This window comes from Lepidothrix coronata, unplaced genomic scaffold (assembly GCF_001604755.1).
Source record: "Lepidothrix coronata isolate B3197 unplaced genomic scaffold, Lepidothrix_coronata-1.0 Scaffold343, whole genome shotgun sequence".
Classification (NCBI taxonomy): Eukaryota; Metazoa; Chordata; class Aves; order Passeriformes; family Pipridae; genus Lepidothrix; species Lepidothrix coronata.
Window position 1 is genome coordinate 165,855 of NW_016690523.1, and position 25,018 is coordinate 190,872.

The 25,018-nt window shown below is 52.7% G+C and overlaps 1 protein-coding gene across 2 annotated transcripts; it reads right to left on the reverse strand.

The window, feature by feature from the left end:
- CDK12 (cyclin dependent kinase 12) lies at nucleotides 1–24,632 on the reverse strand. Of its 2 annotated transcripts, none has more exons than XM_017838486.1 (14): nucleotides 23,412–24,632; nucleotides 17,364–18,239; nucleotides 13,925–14,101; nucleotides 12,834–12,973; nucleotides 12,093–12,263; nucleotides 11,127–11,316; nucleotides 10,588–10,644; nucleotides 10,008–10,109; nucleotides 8,496–8,573; nucleotides 7,652–7,768; nucleotides 6,837–6,968; nucleotides 5,661–5,875; nucleotides 3,197–3,649; nucleotides 1–981 (listed from the first exon to the last, which is right to left on the reverse strand). In XM_017838486.1, the coding sequence occupies exons 1-14, from the start codon at nucleotides 24,437–24,439 to the stop codon at nucleotides 299–301; spliced, it is 4,419 nt and encodes a 1,472-aa protein (XP_017693975.1). In that variant the 5' UTR covers nucleotides 24,440–24,632; the 3' UTR covers nucleotides 1–298. The 2 variants fall into 2 exon arrangements, with proteins under 2 accessions (XP_017693975.1, XP_017693976.1); XM_017838487.1 differs by lacking the exon at nucleotides 1–981 and adding an exon at nucleotides 1,991–2,496 and having other exon boundaries at nucleotides 23,412–24,629.
- Between the last annotated feature and the right edge of the window lie 386 nt (nucleotides 24,633–25,018).

Here is a 25,018-nt window from a genome sequence, read left to right on the forward strand (position 1 = left end):
ACGGGGAAACAGCTTTTTTTTTTTTTATTTCACTTCCTTCTTCCTCTCATTCCTATTTTTCCATCAACCCCCCCCCTCCCTCCCCTGGCTCAGCCTGGGACTGTTTTTGTCACTAACCCAGCGCGGGAGGGTCCGGCCCCGGCGGGATCCCGAGGGAAGGGAGGAGGGAGGGATGCACGGGGGGCTCTGCAGCAGCTGAAATGTGGACGAGACCTTGCTCTGGCCAAAGAACCAAAGGAAACCGAGTCCTGTGGCTGAAGGAGGAGAGGCAAGGAGGGAGGGGGGGCCCCGGGAATGCTCAGTAGGGAACCCCCCGGCCCCGGCCCCCCCTCGGAGGCACTCTGCCAGGCCCTCGGAACGCCTTCCCGTAGGAAGACGGTGCCTGGGTGGGGGCTCCCCAGCTGGGACCTGTCCCTGCCCCGCTGGAACCGGCCGTTCCCGGCCCCAACTCGCCGTAGCTCTGGATTTTGGCCTCGGGGTGTCCCAGCGCGTTGTTGCTCCCCTCGGATTTGCCGAAGGATTGCCCGAGCGAGTGGAGGCCGACGGGGACTCTGGCGAAACGCAGGTCCTGGTCCCCTGGGAACTGCACCGATCCCGTGCCCTGGTAGTTGCTGGTCTCCCCGAGGTGGCTCACGGAGCCCAAGAAGGTCCTGCTTTTCCCCAGGGGTTGGGCAGAAGGTTCTAGAAGCGTCTGGCCCGAGTTCGGCTCCTCGGCCCCGAATCCCCCCTCGGAGCTGTCGGTGCTGTAAGTCCTGGAGGGGTGGGAGCGGCCGTAGTCCCTCGGGGCCGGGGGCTCCTGCGTGGCGTGGCCGGGCAGCTCCGTGTCCTGCTGGGAAAGGAGCTGGAGCAGCGCAGCCGTCACGGCCGGATTCAACTCCTGGGCTGCTCCGGAGAGATCCCCTTCGGGCACGGGAGGAGGCGGCGGCGGTCCGGGGGGCTCGGGGGGTCTCTTCTCTGGAGGGACAATGCCAGGAGGACACGCTGTGGAAGGGTGACTCCTTTTAAACACCGTTTCAAACACACACACACACAAAGACATTTCACAAGCAAACCAAACCGATCCCCGCCGGGCCGCCCGCGCCGGGATGCGCCGGGAAGAGGCGGAGGGAGAGTTTTAAGGCTCCTGGGTGGGAGATCAGGGCAATGTGTTCATTAACATCGTCACCCAAAAGGCCCCGCGGCAACAGCTGTCCTAAAACACCCGGGGCACCGGGGAGGGAATTCCCGCTCCTGGATAAAAAGGCGGATGTGGAGCCACACGTGGAGCCACAGGCCAGCCCCGCGCTCCCCAAAGCCGGAGGGACGCGGAGCCGCCCGGCTCCGGAGCGTGGCCAGGACGTGTTGGATTAGACAGACACAAAGCCAAGCCCAACCACACAGAGCCCAGCTCCTCACTGCTCCCACAGCATCCCACGGGGAGCAGGACACCCGTTCCTGTCTCCTCCCACCAGCCCCAGCCCTGCTTCCCGACCTTTCCAACACAAGAGTCCAAAACAATCTCACCCCCCAAATATTTGCACAGAGTGGCCTGAGCATAAGAAAAACCTTTTGCTTCCTTCTCCCCCCTGCCCCTCTCTCCCTTATTTCCCCCCAAAAATCAGGATTTGTTTCCAATCAGGACTTGTTTCAAGCCCCTCCTGGCAAGAACAAAGCTCCATCAGGCCCCGGTCCCCCCCAGCTCTCACTGCTCTGGCACAGCCCCTGAGGCAGAGGGAGCACAAAGGGGCCTGTCTGGGAGGTGGGAGAGGGGAGCAGAGCCCTGACCCTCCCCTGAGGCAGTGCCACACGTGGGAGTGACACCACAGGTGACACCACAGAGGGGAGGACGTGGCTCCCCAAGGAACACGACCTGCTCCGCTCCCAAAACCAGCCCTGACTCCTCTCTGGAGCAACACACCTGAGCTGCCTCCTGCCCCTCACCCACAGGTGAAGGAATTACAGAGGCCACGGACACCTTGTTGGAATCACATCCTCAAATCACTGGCAAAACTGGTTATTAAAAAGGTCAAACTTTATTGTGAAAACCAGTAGTCTTCCAGGACCACCCCTCCACCCGTATCCATCAGTCCACTTTGAAAACTAGATTGTATTGAAATCCAGGAGAAAAAAAACAAAACAAAACAAAACAAAAGAAAAAAAAAACCAAAAAAACAAACAATCTTCAGGTAAATTTGTAAAGCCAAGCTGATTTGGGGACAGCAATTCATTCCAAAAGAGTTATCAACAGAGAACAACGGCATGGAATTCCATCTGCTCTACAGTAACCTAGTTATCTTCCAGGACTAGGGCAACAACAACAGAAAAAAAAAAAAATAAAAAAAAAATAAAAAGCACGATCACAACTGGCTCGTGGTGGGCGGGTGTTGAAGGCACGAGAACACAGCACGTTCAGCTACATTGCAGGAGGTGGGATCGGGCCAAAACAGGCTCCCCGGAGAGTCTGAGACAAACCCAGGAGGCGCTTCTACAACTGGGTGAGGTCGTCACAGGCTGTGGCTAATAAATTCAGAAAATCAACAGAAACAAGAGACATGGAGAATCATTTGCACTCACCTTTGGCAAGGAAATCCGAGACTTCACCGACACAACTGCTGCTCTTAAACTCTCTCACTATGAGAAGCTGGATTTCGGGGCTTCAAAACTGACCTGGTTTTATCTCACAACTGCCACTTATCCCTCTCCCTTCAGCACTCACCAGCTTTTCAGTTCCTTTAAAAATCATCTCTGCGTGTTTATTTATTTATTTTTATTCTCGAGAGGGCAGGAAGGGCACGGTGAAAAACACTTGGGGCGATCAATAAGATGGGAAAACCCACAGAGATTCCTGTGCAAAAGAAAACCCCTCCCTGGATGTGCCAACTGCTGGTTGGGGGTGGGTTGAGAAGAACCGACCCTCCAGACTTCCCTTTCATTTTTGGGCAAAACCCCAAACCTTTAATTAATCTTCACTGACCCATTCACAGTGGAGCACTAAAGGATTTTAGAGTGAATGTTTGCAGTTCAAACCTCCTGAGCAGCCCAGCACTCACCGCAGGGAGGGGGGCACTTTGGAACCTGAGGTCTGAGCGCATTCTACCCATCCCCTTCCCTCCTCCCTCCCCCAGCACTCCAAGCTCTCATTCCTCCTGGAAACCAGACCTATCCCGCTCCCTGGGACGCTTCAACTCCTCAAACACGCGAGGTTTTCTTTATTTACCTGAGCTCTCCTCCGGGTGCCTCGTCGGGGTTTTCCGGGGCGCCCGCTGCTCGCTGCTCTTCTCCCCGTTGCTCTCCTCCAGGGACGGGATCCCGGGCTCCTGGCTCTTCATGAGCTGACTCAGCAGAACCGCCAGCACGTTCTGCATGTCTCCCTGAGCGCTGGCTGCGTCCGGAGTCTGCTGCTCCTCCGGCACCTCCGGAGGGGGCTCCTCTATGGCTTCCTCTGGCGGCGCCGCCGGGGGCTCGTGGTGCTCGTGGTGCTGCGCCGTGGCCTCGGTCAGCGCCGTGATGGACTGGTTGAGGGCCTCCAGCTGCTGCTGCATCTCGGGGTTCGAGTGCACGTTCAGGAGCTGGGCCATCTGCGGCACGCTCAGGTCGGTCTGGCTCTGCAGCAGGTTCAGGAGCACGGCCAGCTCGCTCTGGTTCAGCTGCTGCGTGATGTCCCCGAGGCCTGCGGGACACCCCGGGAGGGGACGAGAGGGGAGCGTCACTGCCGGGGGGGCTTCGGGGTCCTGGCACTGCTTGTGGAAATGGACACCCCTTCCCCATGACCCACAGCAGTGAGCAGCCCTTCCCCACGTCCCACAGCCATGATCCACATCCCACAGCAAGGAATCCTCCTTCCACACATCCCACAGCCCTTCCCCACGTCCCACAGCCATGATCCACATCCCACAGCAAGGAATCCTCCTTCCACACATCCTACAGCTGTGATCCACATCCCACAGCCGTGATCCACATCCCACAGCAAGGAATCCTCCTTCCACACATCCCACAGCACTAACAGCCCTTCCCCACGTCCCACAGCCATGATCCACATCCCACAGCAAGGAATTCTCCTTCCACACATCCCACAGCAAGGAATCCTCCTTCCACATACCCCACAGCCCTTCCCCACGTCCCACAGCCATGATCTGCATCCCACAGCAAGGAATCCTCCTTCCCCACACCCCACAGCACTGAACATCCCTTCTCTACATCCCCATGGCACTGAACATCCCTTTCTCCACGTCCCCAGGCTGGGGGAAGGCAGGGAGGCTCCAGGAGGAGGGTTTCAGGATATCCTGCTGGGATTCCCACGGCACGGCAGCAGCACCCCGTGGTGCTGGGCACACACTGCACCCACAGAGCTGCTGCTGCCTCGCTGCCCCTCGACCTCCCAAACACCACTGCACACGGGGCTGCTGCCAAAACCCAGCTCAGCTGAGCCAAACCTCCCCATTCCTGGGTTTGGGAAGCCAGGGCATCCCAAGGATACCACGTTGATGAGGATGGAAGCCCCAAACCCACGTCAGGGCAATCACAGCAGCTCAGCCCCTCCCCACGTCCCCATGGATCAGTCACCCCCTCCTGCCCTGGGAAGCAGGTTTCCCAGGATGGAGCCAAGCTGCAGTTTGGGATGCAGGAAGGGTGTGTTCAGTGACACAGCAGAAGGAATTAGGTCAAGCAGAAGGCAATTCCTGGCCTGGGATCACAGGGTTCTGTCCTGGTCTGCAAGGATCCAGGTTATCCTAAAATACATCCCTGGGGTGGCACCACCTCCCTCTGCAGCCCACTGGGGTGACAAGTGACAAGGGTGCCCCTTCACACTGACACTGATGTTGGAACTTTTTGGGAATAAGGATGCCAAGGTTTGGTTTTAGAAGCTTAAACTGGAGCTCCTCTTGCTGGTGGGGGACGAGGAACGTGACACTCTTTTCCCAGCTGTTTGTTAATCCAAGCACCACCTTTTGTCCATCTGCCATGTTTCACTGAACACATGGATTGTGCATTCCCTGGAGCAAGAACTGTCTTCCTCATTACTTGTCAGCACAGCACTGGACACAAAGGAAGCTTTAGCCCCCATATCTGGGTTTTTATAAGGCTTCCACAGAACAATCAGGGTAGCTTTGTGTAACTCCACATTCCCAGGAATCAAAATACCTTCCCCTCCAACTATTTTCTAGGCACAGGAAGGTTGGTCACGGGTTGGTCACAGTGCACAGGTTCTGGTCCTGCAAGTCTTGACGACCTTTTCTGCAATTAAGTGTGATAATGTACATTTTTGCATATGCCCCACACCTAATCTTTATATAATTTGATCAACAAGATCAAACTTCAGCTCCTGGATGTGGCTGCACCTTCCAGCCTATGATCTGTTCCTTCCCTGGCTTAAGTGACTCAGTGACTCCTTTCATCATTCAGCCTCTTTTAGAACTAATAGCACAGCTCAGAACAAATTCACACTCGGCTCATCAGTGACTTCTGAAGACCAGACAGAACCCTCTGCGCCTCCACAGCAGAGAGAAGGAAGAAAAAAAAAAAAAGGGAATAAAAGAAACGAGGACAGGAAGAGTCTGGAATGCCCTTTCTGCAGAAACAGAGGTGAAAGAACCAGACTGGCTCGAAAACCAGACACAAACCTCCCACACCCAGGGAGGGAACACACCGGGAGCCTTTTCCAGAGCAAAGCGGGCACTGACCTACTGCATCTGCAGCCCCAGGCTCTGCTTTGAGCTGGGCAGGCTGGGGGGGCACAGGACTGCTGTTGTTTTTCACAGTGTCTGTGCTTGTAACAGAGGTAGTTTCTTTCCGAGAAACTTTTGCCACCGGAGGCTCCTCCACGGCCATCCCGCTCTGCCGCTGCCGCCGGCGCTTCTTGCTCCACAGCTCGTGGCAATCCTGCCAGTGGGGGAGGCTGCAAGGCAACACTGGGCAGTGAGAAACACGCCTGGGAAACCAGGGGAATCCCCAAAACCCCACAGGAAAAGGTTGTTAGAGCCCTAAGAGGAGCGCAGGGGATGTGCTTCCAGAGAAGCTGCGGCTGCCCCGCCCCGGGAGTGTCCAAGGCCAGGTTGGCCCTGGTTTGAACACTTGAACTCCTGTCCTTGGCAGTGCTCAAGGCCAGGCTGGGCAGGGTTGGACCTGGCCTAGTGGAAGGTGGCCCTGACCATGGCAGGGGGTTGGAACTGCATGCACTTAAAGCTCCCTCCCAACCCAACCCATTCCATGATTCTACGTTCCCCTGACTGCAGCCAAACCAAGAAGGGGCAAGTCCTGGAAACAGGAAAGGCAACCTAATTACAGGGAAATGATTTAATTTGCACTGGGATCTCATCCCTGAGCGGCCTGGGATCTCACACAAACCCCAGTGAGGGCAAGTCCACCAAGCTCTGAGGGTCTGGGGGATTTAAGGAAGGCCCTGCCTCGAGGAACTCTGAAGGAAACAGGAATTTTGTGGCTGTACTTGCACACAAATCCGCCAGAGTTTTATCATCTGCTTGACTGGAGTGGGAGGAAATTGCTACAGTGTGACACTGCTCAACTCTTCCACTCAATTAACACACAGCCTTAATGAGGCCTGACTGGTTCTCCATGGCACAGAGACAGGGATGTGCTACATCCCACTCTTGCACAACTTCCAACAGAGTTTTAGAGCATCTCACAAGCATTAAACTGGGCTTTATAAAACCAGCCTGTTATCAGGCAGAAATCTAACAGCACAGGAAGAGTGACTTGCTCAACCACAAGACAAAATGCCAGGGCAGAGTAGAGAAAAGAGCCCAGAAATCTTAATTTTGACTGAAAAAAATCCCTCCAGCAGGGAGGGTCTCCTCCCCTCCAGCAGAGAGCCCACGGCTGTGGCAGCTGGGACTTACTCTGGAGGTGCCATTTTGCTGAGGTCAACGTCCTTCAGGAAGTCACTGTGCAGGGCCTGCTCTGCTGTGCAGCGTTTGCCAGGGTCCAGAGTCAGCATGTGGTCCAGCAGGTCCAGAGCAGACGAGGGAATGCTGGGGAGAGAGTGGGAAACATGGAGGAGTCAAGGGGGAACATGTGGAGAAGCCACTTCCAGAGAGAGACCCCTCAGGCCTGAGAGGAATCCACACACAGCCAAAGTTTATTCCTCGTGATGCAGCAGCTGGAGCTGTGTCGGGGAGGGTCAGGTTGGATCTCAGGGAAAGGTTCTTCCCCCAGAGGGTGGTTGGCACTGAACAGGCTCCCCAGGGCAGTGGGCATGGCCCCAAGGCTGCCAGAGCTCAGGGAGTGTTTGGACAATGCTCTGGGGACGTGGGGGGATTGTTGGGGTGTCCTGGGCAGGACCAGGAGCCAGACTGGACGATCCTTGGGGGTCCCTTCCAGCTCAGGATATTCCACGATATTTTCACTTTAATTTTTGCCATTTATGAAAAGCAACTGGGTTACAAATCCCACAGGGTTATCCCACATTTAGACTCTCCCCCAGAGAACATTTCCCTGAAGTCAGACCGTGACTTCAGGGTGCTCCAGGGTGCCAAGGGTGCTCCCACAGGGAATCCCTCCGAAGGCACCTGAGCCACATCAGGTGCTGAGGGAGGGCACAGTGACCCCATCCCAGCCTTCCCCAGGGGGGGAGAAGCTCCACAAACCACATCCAGAGGAGAAGAGGGGAGTCACAGAGGCCATGACCCCCCCCCAGGCCCCCCAGGCCACTCACAAGGAGAACTCCTCGCGCAGGCGCCGGCGGTATTGCTTCTTGGGCTTCATAGTGTTGAAGTAGGGCAGCTTGATCACATCTGGCCACACAGCTGGGCAGGGGCTCCCACAGAGCCGGCTGGGAGGCAGGAGAGCAGGGTCAGGCAGGTGGCACACAGGGGGAGAGCCCCCAACCCCAGAGAAAAGCTCCTTCCTGAGCAACTCGCTGCAGCAATGACCAAGGGCTGGGCACATCTCGGGGAGGTGTTAAGGAAGGAGGTATCAGGAAGAGGGGAATGCTGAGCTTGAGCTCATAAACCACCCACACAGTGAATTTTTCTTTTTCTTACTGTAAGTGTTAACATTTTTAAAATTTCTTACTTTAAATTTTAAAGATTTACTAACTTTTATTATCTTTACTATACAGGTGGGGAGGCCCTGGCACAGGTCGCCCAGAGAAGCTGTGGCTGCCCCTGGATCCCTGGAAGTGTCCAAGGCCAGGTTGGACGGGGCTTGGAGCAACCTGGGCTAGTGGAAGGTGTCCCTCCCCGTGGCAGGGGGTGGGACTGGATGAGATTTAAGACCCCTCCCAACACAAACCAGTCTGTGATTCTAATTTTCAGCGTGAGATGTAATTTAGGTTCATGATTTTTGTACTCAGCTCACAGTGGGCACATAAATGAAAAGCCACACACACCTGATGGGGGTGTGGACACCTGACTATTCCCACTTGCAGTTCCAGGCATTTCTGGCCCTATTTTGCAGGCAAAGGGGGAGAGAACAAGGGCTCCTCTAACACGCGGCCTGTGTGCACGAGCAGCTCCTGCAGCGCCTCCTCTCACAGACATGCATGTGCAACGCTTTACCTGATTAATTCAAGCTGAGCCAGTTCCAGATTGGCTTGAAAAATAGGCTTCTTTGTAAACAGTTCCCCGAGGATACAGCTGGAAAGAGGAAAAGCAAGAGGTCACGACAGCAAACCCTTGGGAGGAGCGTTTGAACAGCGCCGGGTTTCTGCTTTGCCCGAGGAGGGTGATTTGCATCAGGGCTTGTAGTTGAGCACTGACAGACTGACCTGTGTGTACAGAACCCCCGTGCTGGGCTCCTGGGGAATCACCTCCCTGCAAGGGGCTGCTTCATGCAGGAAGCCCTTGACGTGTTAACTCTTTGCAGGGAAAGGGGGATGTGGCCATGTGACAAGGAAAAAGAGCCAGGGATCTCGTTTCCTCCAGGTTCAGCTTTCAAACCTCACTGTGCTGCCCCAAACTATCCTCAGCTGCCCCAACCTGCGTGTCCTGGGACATGGACTGGTGTGGACACACAGCTGGGAAAGAGGAGGAGGAGGGAGGGCACAGCTCTGACTCCTTCAGGCCTCCACACCCCTCAAGCCACCAGGAATCAGTGCCAGGAGCAGCTGAGGGGGACACAGACCTCTGGCTGCTGGAACAGGGACAACCCCTCTCATGGCACAGGACACTGAGCAGCAACTGGACCTCACTGCCAGAATTCCCAGCAGGAATCAGGATTAATTGCTGGCTTTCACAACCCTCTGTTTGTGTTCTAAGCTCTGCTGAAGTTCAGCTGTGAATACCCCAATGGGAAGTGTTCCTATTTTGGGCAATCCAGCCCCACCCCAATAATATATATTTTTTTAATATATATATAATTATATATAAAAACATATTATATATAAAATATATATTATATATAAAATATATATTATATATAAAATACATAATATATATAAAATACATAATATATATAAAATACATAATATATAAATATATATTATATAAAAATATATATTATATAAAAATATATATTATATAAAAATATATATAAAAATATATATATAAATATATATAAAATACAATATATAAAAACATATTTATATAAAACTATAATATATAAAAATATATTATGTATAAAATATAATATATAAAAATATATACTATATATAAAATGTATTTTATATATAATATATATTATATACATATAAAATATAAATATAATATATAATTTAATATAATTTAATATATTATAGATAATTTATATAAATAATATATAATTATATAATGTAATATATACTAATATATTTAATATATAATTTAAATATAGTATTTTAAATACAAACATATACCATTAATAATAGTAGTATACACTTAAATTTTATTATTATTATTAATAATAAATTTAAATCTAGTTTAAATATTTTTAATGCGAATATAAAACATTTTACATTTAAAACGGTATTTTTTAAAAAAATTTTTTTTTATCAGAACCCTGTGCATGGCTGGGACAGATCCAGCTGCAGGAACGAGCTCAGATTCCACGGGAAATGCTCCTGAGCTGCTGCCCAGAGCCAAGAGGTCACTCACCCACAGCTCCACACGTCGATGGCAGGGGTGTAACGCTCCTCCCCCAGCAGCAGCTCCGGGGGTCGGTACCACAAGGTGATCACTTTGTTGGTGTAGGGCCGGCTGGAAGGCAAAGCACAAACAGAAACTGATGGCAGGAGCCACAAACCCCTTCAAACCCGCTTGTTTTCACTGCCCAGCTGCAGAGTTCAGCAGCAGCAGGGGCACTGCGGGTGCCTCCACTTCCCTGAGTTAAGGGAAGAGGAGGTACCACGGGTTTTACAGGGCTCAGGACTCCAGCTGGAGGTACCCAAGACTGAATTCCTGCCCCTCAGGAGGCTGAATGTGCTGCCATCACTGAGTAGTGGCTGATCTGGGAGCCAAACAAGCTCCAGGGCAAACAGAAAAGATGTTTTGGCTCCTCATCATCTGGTTTTACAATGCAAAGCTATTAATGGCTGCCAGGAGCGTATCTATCCAACAGCTGGAGCTGGGATGATACACTGGGAATCATTTCTCAGGAATTCCAAGCGCAGGGATCCCGTGGATGCTCAGGAGAAAGGAGCCCACCCCAGCTGTGTACACCCTGTCCCCTCCTCACCTCTCCTCCGAGCTGTAGAGTCGGGCGAGTCCAAAATCTGCGAGTTTGATTTGCCCACTGGAAGAGACAAAAAAAAACAGGCCCTGGTTTGAATCCCAGCAGGAGTCAAGCAGATAAATCACAGAACCCAGTGAGCTGGAAGGGACCCAGCAGGATCAGAGCCCTGCTCCTGGTGAAACCCCAGTCCAAGGGTAAGGAAACCCCCATGGAGCAGAAAGGCCTCCCAGAGCCACGTCTGCAGGAACCACTGCTGGATATGCCTGCCTGACTTTCCCAGATTGGATTTCATGCTTCAAAGAAATGTAGAAAAAAAAAAAAAAAAGGCAATAATTCAGTGTCATCTCTACCACAAACCCTTCCCACTGGGCCAATACCCTAGAGGAATTCTTGAGGTGGATATCCAGCCATGGGGTTGGAACTATGGACAGGATAATTCCCACACCTCCTGCCTCTGAGCACAGCCAGGGTGAGGACGATGTGTCCTCTCAGGGAGAGCACAGGGAAGAGCTTGGAGGGAGGTGGATCCACCCCCAGGTTACCTGTTGTTCAGTAAGATGTTGGAGCACTTAATGTCTCGATGAAGGAAGTTCTTTTTGTGACAATAGTCCAGACCCTCCATTAACTGTTTCATGAAAGACTTGATATGGTCCTCTGAGAAATGTACCAAGCCAGATTCTAGCAGCCCCATTAGGTCATGGTCCATGTACTCAAACACAAGGTAAAAGGCACCTGGGATAAGAAACAAAGAAACGATTGAAGAGCAGAGACACAAAAAAAGGAGGAACAAAAGTAGATTCAGTTGTTGAAACAGTCTTTTCTGTGCACTGTTGTCTTTACCAGTCTTGGGATGTTTAGGGCTTAAAGGTCCTATGTGATTTTTTTTTTCCCCCTAAGGGGTTAAAAAACAACCCCAAAACAACTAAGCAGCCCCTCCAAGCTGACATCTGAAATTAAATGTGCACTCCAAATAAATTCCTCTGAAATCCTGGCCACGTTTACCCACCTGCTTTGGTTATTTCCCTTCAGGAGAGTTTGTTGAGGAGATCACTGCTATGCATGGTTTGAACTCATGTTTGTGTTGCTCCCTTCTCTCTCATGGAAAAGAAGGTCCCAAACAAGAGCCAGTGGGATTATAAAACACCCTCCTTCCACAGTGATGGAGGACACAAGACTTTTCACACTATTGATAAGTTTGTTGCCACTAATCAGTGTTAGAAGTGACCCTGTAAAGGCCTTTTTTTGTTAAAGCCTGTTCATCTGTGACTCTGCAGGAATGAAGTCATCCCTCTAGTGCAACAACTCACTTTAACTGGGATCTATCCTTTGAGGAAAGGCCGAGCCCAGCTGCCAAACTCCCTGGAACTGCTTACAAAGGAGGAACACAAAAAAACCAAAACAAAAAACCAAAGCCACTCCAGAGTTCAGATTTTGAGTTTTGCACTAAACCAACGGGTTGCACCACGTCTGTGGCTGCTGGAAAACCCACACCTGGAGCAACCAGGTACCTTTGTCCTTCTTGAAATCCAGTGCATCTTGTTTGTCCGTGACGATCTCCTTCATGTTGACGACGCTGCGGTGGATGAGCTGCCGCAGGATTTTGATCTCCCGGATGGCCGTGATGGGAAATCCCTCCTTCTCGTTGTCCAGGCGCACCTTCTTCAGGGCCACCAGCTCACCTGCCAAGGCACACCTGGGTCACGCCCTGCCCTCCTCACCAGCCCTCCCCGGGGCTCCAGGGAAGGAGCCACGAGCACCGACACCCACCAAGGGCGGCAGAGGCAGCTTTAGTTACCCCCCTAAATTCAGTTAAATTGCTCTGCCAGGAGTTATCACGCTTGGACTGGTGACACCTGTGCTCCTCCTGAGCTGCTCCAGCAGGAACTCACACAGGGGAACACACATTTACCCCGGAATTTCCCACTATTCTCTGCTACAATCAAGTCTGACATGGGCCCACCTAAAAGGCAGAGGTTTAATTGGCACCTGTGGCTGCCACAACCACCTGACCAGGGGTCAAACCACACACCCAGGGCACAGGATCTCACAGGCAGAGTGGGAAGCTGGGCACTAACTCAGGATTTCAGAGCTCCTGTTCTTCCAGCCCTCTGGAAGTGCCTATTCCAGGAGCCATTTCTAGTTCTACAGGGATTGGTCACCAACCAGCCACACCGTGGGTGCTGAGCACACCCACAGCAACATGGGCTTCCAAAGGTGGAATTCACCTGGAAGCCACTCTCCAGCCTTACCTGTGTCCTTGTCCTTGGCTTTGTAGACCTGCCCGTAGGTCCCCTCTCCGATAATCCCAATGATGTCAAACTTGTCCACACAGCGCTTCCCCCAGTCGCTTTCCGTCTGTCTCCTCTCCCCGTACCGAGGACAACAGATTCTGGGAGAGGGAACAGGCCTGTGAGACACCCCAGTGTCACCCCAGTGCCACCTGCCTGGCTGCTAAACTGACCCCCAAACCCCAAAGGCAAAGCTCAGCAATGCTGGCTTTGCACTCCCGAGAATTTGAGTGTTTGGGACAGTTCGATGAATTCTGCTGTGTAATCCCAACTACTCCAGGCACTGCTGTGCAGGAATATTATCCAGGAGAGCATTATTATGCTACAGTAGGACAGAAATTAATGTTTGGGCTATTTCACAAAATGCTGGATATTTGATTTTTATTTCTAAGGCAGTGTAATGCTCTGTACAGAACACTAAGAGAGTTTGCTGCCTCAACAACTGCTTGAACTTTGTTATCAGGGGAAGTTCTCTGTGCCTGGAACATGGAATCATGGAATTGTGGAATGGTTTGGATTGGAAAGGGCCTTTAAAAGCCCATCCAGTCCCACCCCCTGCCATGGGCAGGGACACCTTCCACTATCCCAGGTTGCTCCAAGCCCTGTCCAACCTGGCCTTGGACACTTCCAGGGATCCAGGGGCAGCCACAGCTTCTCTGGGCAACCTGTGCCAGGGCAGTTCCACCATCAACACTTCAATCATGAAATGCATCAAGAAAACCTGGACATCTCCTGTCTGGAATGATCAACTCCTAAAGTCACCACGAGCTTTGCACAGGGGTGCTCACAAGGAGGTTTTCTGGGGCTGTGGGCACAACTGAATTAAAGAGCTTTTGGGGTAGATGTGGCTGGAGATTGAACATGGCACACTCCAGCAACTTCTGCCACTAATCCTCAAATAAATGAGGGTCCAAATACAAAACAACCCACAGGAAATGGTGTTTATACAAGAAAACACAGAAATAGGAACTTGTCTCCTCCCCATTTCACTTCCCTCCATAAAGAGCTCTCACACCAGTGAAAAAAAACCAAAACAACAAAGCCAGGCTTACTTTGGTCTCTTTTTGAAGGGTTGCTGAGGTGGTGTGGCTGCCTTTGGTTCTGGGGAGTCGGGAGGAGATGGGTCCCCCCCGGGGAGCTCCGGGGGGAGCGGGAGGTCCGTGAGTAAGTGGCGTGGTCTCTGCTCTCTGTCCTTCTTCACAGGTTTCGGAGGAAGAATCTCCTTTGGACTAAACTCCGGAAAGTTAATACAACACAGGAGTCAGACTCGACCCAGGGAAAAAGCTGCTGTAGGACAACAGCTCTGGCTGACAACCAGAAGTGTCAGAATTAGCACAGCCAAGTATAAAATAAAACAGCTCTAAAATTTCGAGTGCCCGTACAACAGGAGAGAAGAGTGTGAGAGTTGAACACGGCACTAAATAAACACACAGGTCTGCACTGGGACTTGCTCCATCTGCACAAATCAGTAATCACTTGGAGCTTCCTATAAGACAGCTCAGAGCATCAGTCAGAACCCACTTTCTGACCTTTACTTCCCCTATTTACTTCACTTATCACCAAATTAAATGCATGACTTGGTAAGGACTGCCAGAAATACAGACCCAGAGCTAGACCTCTCTCCATGAGCAACTTTTAACTTCATACCAAGGCCTGAAATGTGGCTTTAACTCCTGAATGCTGCTGAGACACCAAGAGTTGATTTTTTTTTTAAATCCAGTTCCCAGTGGCATCAGAAGTTTGGTTCAGACTGGCAAGAGTCACGTGAGCAGAAAGAACCCACTTTGTCTCTCGTGTCCTCAGCAAGGAGAATTCCTGGGTTTGAACAGTCAGGAATTCTCTGCTTCACCACAAAAAGATGAAGAGATGCAAACAACCTTCCCAGGCGTGTTTTTAGGGCAGGAGCAGGTTTGGTGTTTGTCAGCACCATCAGCTCTGACACTTCAGCACAGATGAACTGATGGAAGTAGGTCATTTTCCCAATTATTTTATTAGACTCTGCCTAATCTGCATGACAATCTCTTGTGAAACCAAGTTAAGGAAGGAGGAAGACAAGAAACACCTGAAGTGGGAGAGCTGGACAGGCTAAAACTCAGCTCCCATTGACTGCAAACTCCTGAGGAGCAGAATAACAGTATTTAAATATCTATATAAGAAATAATGGAATTGTTTAACTGGAAAAGCCCTCTAAGATCAAGTCAAACCATCAACACTGTCACATTCACCACCAAACCACGTCTCAAAGGCTCAACCTTTTTCCAGACACCCCTCAAAAGCCACTTCTTTCCAAGACCTTGGTGGGTGAAGGTGTGTCCGTAGGGTCAACCTGCAGTGCCTGGCCTTTCAGAAGGCCCCTTCTCCCAAAAAACTCCCATTCTTTTGCCATTATCCGTGCTCAGTTTCCTACTTGCAGGCCAGCACTGGGTCACTGGAAGTTCAGTTGCCCCAGAACATCTCTGAGAGCCAGGAAACCAAACAGACCCTTCGGAGCTGCCCGAGCACAGGAATTAGAAAGGGTGAGCACAGACAGGCCAACAAAGACTTCCTGGAGCTCCTTTCTCCCCTAAAACAGCAGGGATGCCAACCCTAAAAAGGCAGCACTGGCAGCAGCTGGATCTATGCTTGTAACCAGGCTGGTGCTGTGATCACTCAGCCAGATGTTCCCAGGAAGCTACACAAGCTCTGCCCCTTCGGAGCACGACACCAAACCCACACAGAGTTTGTGTCTCTTCCTCCTAAACAGCTTTTCCTGCTCTCCTGGTGAATCCCCAGGACTTGCTGCGAGGTCTGAAAGCATTGCAGGAGGTTTTAAGTCTGGAGAGGTTAAAGAGCCTCTAATTGAACGAGGTGCTTTTCGTGCTTGGACACTTCCAAGCCCTTTTCCAACCCTGTTCTCGGGGCTGGAACATTCCCCAGGCTCAGCAAGGACAACAAAAAGCTCAGCTCAGAAAGTTTTGCCCGTAAATAGGAAGGCAGTTGGTTAAGGGGGAGATTCTGCCCAGCTGGGGCCATGTGGAACTGCCACCAGACTCAGCAAAACAAGCAGGATTTCCCACCCTTTAACTGGGAAAAAGTCACATAAAGCCACTTACTGAGCTTTGCTCCATCCCCCTCATCACCCCCAGCCCTGAGGTCAGGGATAAAACAAAACTAAGCCACATCTGGGTGGTAAAAAAGAGCTCTGGGTGTAAGGGGCTAAAAAAAAAAAAACCAACACAATAGAGATTTGCAGGACAACTTCTGGGTTTGGAAACAAGGGAATGCAGCAGCAGGATTTGCTCTGACTGGCATTTGGGTTGGGAAAATCTGCTCAAAGCCCTTGCTGATCACAGAAACATTTAAACTCAGTATTAGTTGCTGAACAACATCACACAGCTCAGGGAGGGCAACAACCACACGGGAGCCTCACGTTTGGGTTGGTGGCAGAGAGAACATTTCCCTGGTTGGCATCAATGCCAGGATAACCCATGAAAATCAATTCAGTAATCAGAATATGGAACACAAGGAGTTCACCACAGGGTGATTTTGTGTCGAGTCAGAAGCTGACTGCCCAAAACCAAGCTGGGAATATACAGAAGTTTTTAGGGAACTACAGGCTAAGCAAGTCAAGTAGGAAAAAGAATAAATATATATCACTTATGACCTGCAGTTAACAGCACTACAACACACCAACAGCTAGAAGGGAGAGAAAGAAAATATAAATATCTGGGTTTCTTCTTTTCCATCTCCATTTTGGTTATCCTGCTCCTTCCCCCTCTTCTTCCCACCAAAAATAAAAGCCCCACAACGAGGTTTTCCAGACGAGTCCATCACAGAAGCCACGACCACCCCCAGCCCAGCCAGAGCTCCAGTTCCAGGACAGAGCCAAGTCTGCATGTTTTGATCAGGAATTACAGGAAATCAAGTTGAAGCAGGTGTAATTTCACTCATTTTTAAACAATACCTACTTCTCGAGCAATAAAGGACTGTATTAATGACTCAATAATTAAGACAGTGCTTAAGTTCAACCAGTGCTGGTTTTACCCATGGGCATGACCTGTGTGGTTGGTGAACTGGGAACAGAAAAAGCTCTGGTTTGTGTCCCTGGATTGGAAGTGTTAAGCCCTTCCCTGTTCCTTCAGTACAAGTTTTGGAGGAATTAAACAAAAAACCCAGCGATTTTAAAAAGTGAGTCTGTGCAAACAGCTGCAACACAAAGAGGTGCAAAATCCCAGAGCCACGTTCCATTCCTGCAGTAAACATGACCAAAGAGGGCAAACCTTTACTAAGCAGCAGCCAAACTCCTGTTTCCCACAGGGATAAGAGGCAACTACCTGCGTGGGATCACCAAACTCTCCACAGAAACCTGCCAGGGCCAAACCTGGAGTGGCCCTGGGATAACACAGCTATCCCAGCAACAGTTGTACCCTGCAGGGGAAGCTCCCAGCTGCCAAACTCCCCTCAAACCCCTCGTTATTTCAATGCAAAGGGGATGCTCTGCTGTGACCTTACCTATCCAAGTCATCTTCCCCAACTAAAATAGGGGGCAGCGGAAGCGGAGGCAGGGTGGAAGTTTTCAGGTGTGGGATAGCAGCCGTCACAGACACTTGGGTTTTTGTAGCCACCTGCACAGAGGACTGGGAGTTCACCTGAGAGGATAAAGTAGACGTCCTTGGGTGGGAGGAGGATGGCAAAGACGTTGGGGCTGGAGGAGGGGCCTGGACAGGAGTCACTTGGGCTGGAGGCAAAGGCGGGATGGCGGGAGACGGAGGCAAAGGCGGCAGCGGCGGAGTCGGAGGGGTGGTGGTGGGCAGGGGTGGAGGGGGGGACTTGATTGAGGGCAGGGGGGGTGGGATCTCCTTCTCCGCTGTGTCTGTCTCCTTTGGAGATACCAGGTCCTCCACCGCTGCTCCGGGCTTCGAGTCCTTTGTTCCCGAGGGTTTGGAGTCCCGAGCCGGTGCGGGATGTTTGCGCTCCGCGTTCTCCTCCGGCCGGGCCCTCGCCGGCTCCGCGGGGCCCTTGGGCTCGGCGTTCGTGTGCAGTAAGTTCACTGACTCTGGGTCTGGCGGAGCCTTCTCCAGCTTAACAATTTTGGTGGCCTTTTTAGACTCCGGGCCGGCCTCCTTCAGCTCGGCCAGGCTGTTCTCCTTCCTGGCCAGGAACACCGGGGAGCCCTTCGCCTCCTTCCCGTCCACCTTGGCCGCAGCTGCTGCCGCGGCCGCTCGCTCCTTCTTCTTCCTGCTGAGCTCTGCTCCCAGGCTGGAGTTCAGCGGGAGCCTCGTGGGGGAGATGCTGGAATGGCGGCTGCGGGACCCAGACCTCTGCTTTTTGCTGTGAGATGAGTGTCTTGAGTATCCAGGGCTGCGGCTCCGGGACTTCACGGACTTCCTGCGGAGAGAGACACGAAAGGAAGCTTCTGTCAAACTCTGAGCTACTCGCCAACAACTGAACCCGGGCTTGGGCAGGTCAGAGGGTCCTCAACACCTGTCAGGAGAGATTAAAGCTGCTGAAAGGGGTTTATTGAGTCAGTCAGGAGTGGTTTCACATCCAGCCTTCCTGGGCCAGGACCACCCTCACCGGTAACACAGAAATCAAGGACCAAGGCTGGACAATTCCCAAGGAAAAGAGGAGATCACGGAGCCAACAGGAGACCTCAGTCCAGAGGATGAGCTGGCAGTCTGGGAATCTTTCACAGGAATCAGGTACAACTTTAAAGGAAACAGTGGATAAAACAAGAGCAAATCTGCCTCAGGAAATCACACACTTCAAGCTCATTTCCCCCCCCGGTTCTTTTACTGCACAGTGTGATTTGGGAGAAATGAAAAAATAAACCAGCAATTTTTCTGAGGCCTTGGTCTTCCTCTACAATAAATGGGCTCTAAGTCACGTATTTATGAAGGAATAATCACAGAAAAGCTGTGCTGTGAGCGAAGCAAGGCAGGGAACACCTCACACCATCAGGCTGAACCTGCTCAGGAGAGAGCAGCCACCACCAGCTCAGGGGAGACTGATGGGGAAACTGGATGAAAAAAGTAAAATGGAAGTGGAAACTAGCACTTCCAGAGTCCACATCAAAATTCCTGATAAACCAGAACCGCTTCCTCCACTCCAGCAGGAACCAGGATTGGATGTTGAGACAGAAGGTTTAATGGCATGGGAAAACCAAACATTCTAAGACCAGACCCTATAAATACTGTCATAGACACAACACTCCGTGATTACTCAGGGCATATTTGGAAAACATGGAATTCTCTCAGAACACAGTCCCAGAATAGCTATAAAACACACACCTCATCCCAAACAGGTCCAAACACAGGCAGGCAGCCCTGGATCGCCTGTAACCACGCTCAGAACACAACTAACAACGAGGCCTGAACTCTTTGTAGGGCCACACAAATTAATATTATCCCGAGACAATCAATATTGGCAAAATAAACTGGAGAGCTGAGGTAACACAGAGCTCCCGGCTGGTCACCACAAACACCTGCCAGGGTGGGCAGCTGGGACTGGGGGAGGTTCACCAGAACCCCCTTCCCTCCCTGCTCCAAGGATCAGCATTCCTCTCTCTCACTGCTACAACCCCAGGGCTGCAGGCAGGTCCTCACCTTTAAACTCACAAAATGAACATACAGCCACAAGGAGGAAAAAGCGGGATCTAAAGCCACTCAGCTGTTTTGCCTCTTCAGCACACCAGGAGCTCTGCCTCTCTTTTTCCAAGGTTTTTCAGGGAACTGATGATCTGGGACACAGCTCACCTGCCACCAGGAGCTGGGACAGCAGTTACCTTTTCACCACGCTCCAAGACATGTGGGGCTGAGGAAAACATTCCTAATGTTTGGGGTTGGCATTCCCTCCTGCAATCCTTCCAGGACGGGCTGTTTAAGCTGCTCAAAGATTCCACTTCTTGCTCCTTGTTTCCCACCCTCCCTCACCATTAACCCCCAGGAGTTACTCCAATCCATGGAAAGGGTTGGAAGGGACCTTAGGGCCCATCCAGTCCCAGGAAGGACACCTTCCACCAGCCCAGGTTTTCTCTTCACTAACAATAATCACCTACCCTGATCACACAAAGAGCTGTTGTGTCCAAGCCCATTTTCCAGGCTGGTGTTTACAGCTGCTTTGTCAGACCCGAAAAAGGCCCCACATCCAGAAGCCTTCTTGCTTTCCCAGCTCCACACCACTCCAACAAGCCTCATCTCCCATCACTGGACCATCAGCAGCCCCAAAAACACCAACACCCAACACCCACAGCACCTGCTGAGGGGCCTTTTACCACTGGGTATCTCAAAACAGATGCAACAAGGTACACAAGGTGCACAGGGAGGTTTTGCTTTTGGAAGAGAACCCTTTCCATCCTCTGGAACGATTTTTTGTGGCTTTGCCTGCAGCCACTTATTAGTACTTTTACCCCTTTAATGTGTATTAATGAGGACTCCAACCTTATTTGCTTTGCCAAGGTTATCCAGGATGGATAAGGGGCAAGTCAGTGTCAAATGCAGATCTTCTGCATAAAAATGCCCTGGGGTTAAAAACCACCTGGTTGTCCCTCTAGAACTGGCAACCAGAAAGGGAAGATACCAACCACGAGGACTGAGAGTTCACACAGAGCTGAGGATGATGCCTCACCTAAAAACCCAAATAAAAACCATTGTGAGATTCATTTAACTCACACAAGCAGAAGACTGGAATGGCCTTTGGAGACAGGAATGCTGGAACCTTCCAGACTCCTCATGCTGAGCAGGGCCCTGGTTAATGGGTGTTCCAGAGGGAACCTGCAATCAGGTGGCAAAGCCCCACATCACCCACTAACAACCTTCCCAGGAACACCTGCAGGCACCAAAACGTTTCACCTGCTCCAAACCACAACAGAAGTTAAGAATAAAAGTGGAAAGTGGTACCTGGGAAGCCCAACTGCTCGAATTTCTCAGGAAACAAGCTCTGTTCCTTCATTTTTTGAACGCCCAAAGACCTTTCACCGTGGGCAAGAACCCCAAACTCCAGGATGTGCTCACTCACACTCAGTACTAAGCTGAGGACCCAGCACATCCCACCTCCAGCAAGCTGGAGGACTCTGGAATTCCACCTCCCTGTTTTAGCTGCAACAACAACAGTTTCTACACAGAATGGCAAAGCACATCTGTTATTTTCCCTGCTGACCAAATCCTCCTTGTTTCCCGCTTGATGGGAAGAGAGAGTTGTTTTCCACAGCTGCTGGAAGTGCAACCCCTCTGGATTTTCTCCAATCAGCACACGGATTCAGTCCCCCAACACCGTGTTTTGGACGTGGAGATGAAAGGAAATGCAGAATGCACCAAAAAACCCTCATATTGTCACTCAGTGGAAATAACTGAGTGTCCCAGAAAAGCCTGAAGAGCATAAGCCACAGTCAGGTGTTCAGGGCCCGAGTGTGCCAGTTAAAAAGAGGTTTTCTCTCCCAAAAATATTCCTGCCCCTCCACAGGAACCAAGAGAAGGGATGACAGAGTCACTGCCCAAAGTCAGCTGCCTCAGTACAAGGTGAGTGTAAACACTGAATAACCTTTGCAACCTGTTTTGGTTTGGGGTCCATCACTGAGTCAAAGATGTCCTTAAAAAGTGGGTCTGGCAGTTCAGGGAAGCAGCACAAAGTTGCTCCCTTAAAATCAGGAAAATGTAACTGGATTTCAGAACTCAGGAGCAACCAACCGGCTCCAGGTTCTCCTGGGAAGTGGAAAACACACCTCTTGGGATACCACAGCACTTCCCAAGGGTTTCTCCCTGCTTAGGGCTGAACTGACACTTCTCAAGTGCCACAACACACAATTACATCAATTTATAGACACATCCTGCCACTGCAGCCCTCCTCTTCCAAATATTAGCACATAACGTGTAAGAGCAGCCAAAAGGATTGAGGGGAAGGAGGGGAAAACCCTCCAGGCCTATCCCTGAGGGCCTCCCAGGTGCACACAGAGAAAACAGGGCAGGGGAGCAGCAGCCTGGAATAAAGAGATTTTACATAACAGCTTCCAGGGGGTAAAACCAACAGAGGCCTCCCAGCAGGGACAAAGGCAAGTCCACCATGGAAGGCAGCGTTCCTGAAGGGAAGTTTGAGTGACAAAGACCAAATTCCAAGAGCCTTTGGGAAGTGCTGATCTGGAGGATGCAGCGCAGCAACCAAGGGGCTGAGCATTCCTATGGCCATTACATTCCAGGTCACATCTGAATTGCCATGGAGCTCCAGCCAAAGCTCCACAGCATCCATGGTGACAACTGGAAACTCACTGAACGCAGGCCAAAGCTAGGGAAAAAAAATTAAAAAAAAAAAAAAAAAGGATCAATGTTGGCCATGTAACAGGATGATTAATGAACATCTGAAATAAAACACACAGAACTACCTTGAAGTGATTGTTTCCTTCTGTAGCAAAGTTATGGAGTAAAGAAAAGAGGAAGGAAAAATGAGAGTTAAACCAAAATCCAGCTGGTTGGCTCCTGACCCTTCCAGAATGCCCAGATTTCAGAAGGGAAGGAAGAAACTGAGAAAAGAAAGTTCAGGCTGAGAGATGGAGTTTGCACGTGGCCAACTCTGATCCAAGGGGAAAGACAAGACAAGTCAGTTCAGAAAGAGCAAAATCCACCCAACATGAGCCCTCCTGAGAAGTGGAATCAGGCTCCCACATGGAGTAAACAGATAAAGGCTTCCAGAAAGAGGTGAAAGGCTCCCCCCCGCTGAGCTTCCCACCAGGTAAAGCGCCTTAGATCCCGCTCCCGAGCCCAGAGGCCACTCCAGAGGTGGGTGTAACTTAATCCCAGAGCTCATCCAGCCTCCCTGCCCAGAGCCAACATGGACGCTGCCTCCTGCCATGCTGCCTCCTGCCATGCTCGGAGGCATTTCCCAAAGCGTGGACACCATTCCAAGGCAATTGTCACCACCCCAACCAAAGCAGCTCCACACACACCACTCCATGGCCAAACTCAGCACCAGTGGGGAGGAGGAGGAACCATTCCAATCATGGAATGGTTTGGGTTGGAGGGGATCTCGAAAACCATCCAGTGCCACCCCCTGCCATGGCCAGGGACACCTTCCACCAGCCCAGGTTGCTCCAAGCCCCGTCCAACCTGGCCTTGGACACTTCCAGGGATCCAGGGGCAGCCACAGCTGCTCTGGGCAACCTGTGCCAGGGCCTCCTCACCCTCCCAGGGAGGAATTCCTTCCTATATCCAGCCTAAACCTCCTCTCTTTCAATGTGAGCCCACTCCCCCTTGTCCTGCCACTGCATGTTCTTGGAAATAATCTTTCCCCACCTTTCCTGCAAGTTCTCTTCACTGAACTTCTTAAGAGGCAAAACCTGAGCTTTCCAAGCGCTGGGATTCAGACACACACACGAGGCCCTGGGATTTTTTCCTAATATCCCACCTAAACCCCCGCTCTTCCCATACGAACCCATTCCCGCTCATCCCATCGCTCCATCCCCTTCTAAAACCTCCTGCCCCACCTCTCCCGTAATTCCCTTCACAGGCTAACCCTCGGCATTCCCATCCCAGCCCTCTCCCACCCGCCGCGGGGGGGGGGAATCACACGCACCTGGCGATGGGGCTCCTGCTCACGGAGCGCTTGGAGGCGAAGGGGCTGCTGGAGCGGCGGCGCCCGTAAGGGCTCGGGGACCTCCCGCTGTAGGAGCCGCTGCCCCTCTCGTAGCTGGACGAGCGCCGGCGGGCGTAGGGGCTCACGGAGCGCTGCCGCCGGCTGTAGGGGCTGGGCGAGCGGGCGTTGGACTGGTAGCCCATGGGCTCCTTGTAGGGCGGGCTGAGCGACTGCCGGCGAGAGGAGCCGCCGGGGCTCTTCCTGTAGGGCTCGTAGGTGCTGGACGTGTGCGAGCGCGGCGGGCTCAGCTCGTACTCCTGCACGTAGGAGGCTCCCGAGGGGCTGTCGTCCAGCTTGGGGCTGTCCGACCACTTCCTGTGGGGGCTCCGCGACTTGCGCTTGGGGCTGTCGAGGGTTTTGTAGCTCTTGGGGGCGTCCCTTTTGCGGTGGCTCTTGCCGCGCTCCTTGTGGCTGGACTTGAGCTCCCGCTCCTTCCTGGACTTCTCCTTGTGCGCCTTGGCCGAGCGCGACTCCTTGTTGCCGCCCCTGGAGGAGGGAGCCTTGGGGTGCTCGTCGCTCTCCGGGAGCCTCTTGGAGGATCCCGAGACCCTCTCCTTGGCGGACCTGCTGGAGGCTTCCAGGCCCTTCTCCAGCTTCCTGTCCTTCTCCGCCTGCTTGCTCTTCATCAGCTCCCGCAGCCGCTTGTGCTGGTGGTGCCGGTGCTTCTGCGCCCTCTCGCCGCGCTCCCTCCTGTCCTCGCTGTCCCTCCTGTCCGGCCTCAGGGCCACGTCGTCCGAGAAGGTGTCCGAGTCCGAGCTGATGTCGTCGTACTCCACCAGCGGCTTGATCACGGCTCCCAGGGGCGCCGCCGCCTCCTGGGCCGCCAGCGGGGACTCCTTGGAGTGCCTGGATTTGTGCCTCTTGTGCCTGGAGCCCGCGCGGTGCCTCTCCCTGCTGTTGGAGCTGCCCGCCTGCGAGGCCCCGCCGCCGCCGTCCTTCTTGCCCCCATGTCTCTCCGGGTTGGGCATTCCTTCCTTCCCCCGCTGCGCTCGGGAACGGCCGAGGGGAACTCCTGGGAACCCCCCCCGGGCTTCAAACTCCCTCAAACTCCCTCCGCGCCCGCCCCGGGGCCTCGGCCCTCCCTCCTACATGGGGAGCGGGCCGCGAGGCCCCGGCGGAGGCGGGAGGGACGGGGAGGGAGGGGCGACCCGGGAGGGGAAGGGAGGCCCCGGGAGGGGGCGGGGGAAGGGCCGCGGCCTCACCGCCTCATCCGCGGGGGCCCAGGCCCGGCGCGCGGGGAGGCGGTGCCGGGGGGGCCCCCGGAGCGCTGCCCTCCCCCCCCCGCGGTGTCGGGCGGCGGTGTCGGATCCCCGGGCGAGGGTCCCCGGGCGAAGGGCGGGTCCCGGCGCAGCCGCCCCCGGCCCGGCCCGGCCCCCGCGCGCTGCCCGACCCGGAGCGGCGCCGACCGGGGGGCACCGCGGCTCTCGCGAGAGCCCGCGCAACTCTCGCGAGAGCGCCTCCCTCTCCCCCCCTCTCCTCCCTCCCTCTCCCCGCGGTCCCTCCTCCTCCTGCCGCCGCCCGTGCGCGAGCGCGCTCGTCCTCTCGCG

Bases quoted from the DNA above. Each gene is read 5' to 3' on its own strand.
- CDK12 (XM_017838486.1), bottom strand. From the start codon at position 24,439: ATGCCCAACCCGGAGAGACATGGGGGCAAGAAGGACGGCGGCGGCGGG. The intron at 14,102-17,363 runs GTAAGGTCACAG...TCCGGAGTTTAG, and splicing joins GGGGAAGATGACTTGGATAG to TCCAAAGGAGATTCTTCCTC. The intron at 6,969-7,651 runs GTGAGTGGCCTG...CTCTCTCCCCAG, and splicing joins CTGCGCGAGGAGTTCTCCTT to CATTCCCTCGTCTGCTCTGG.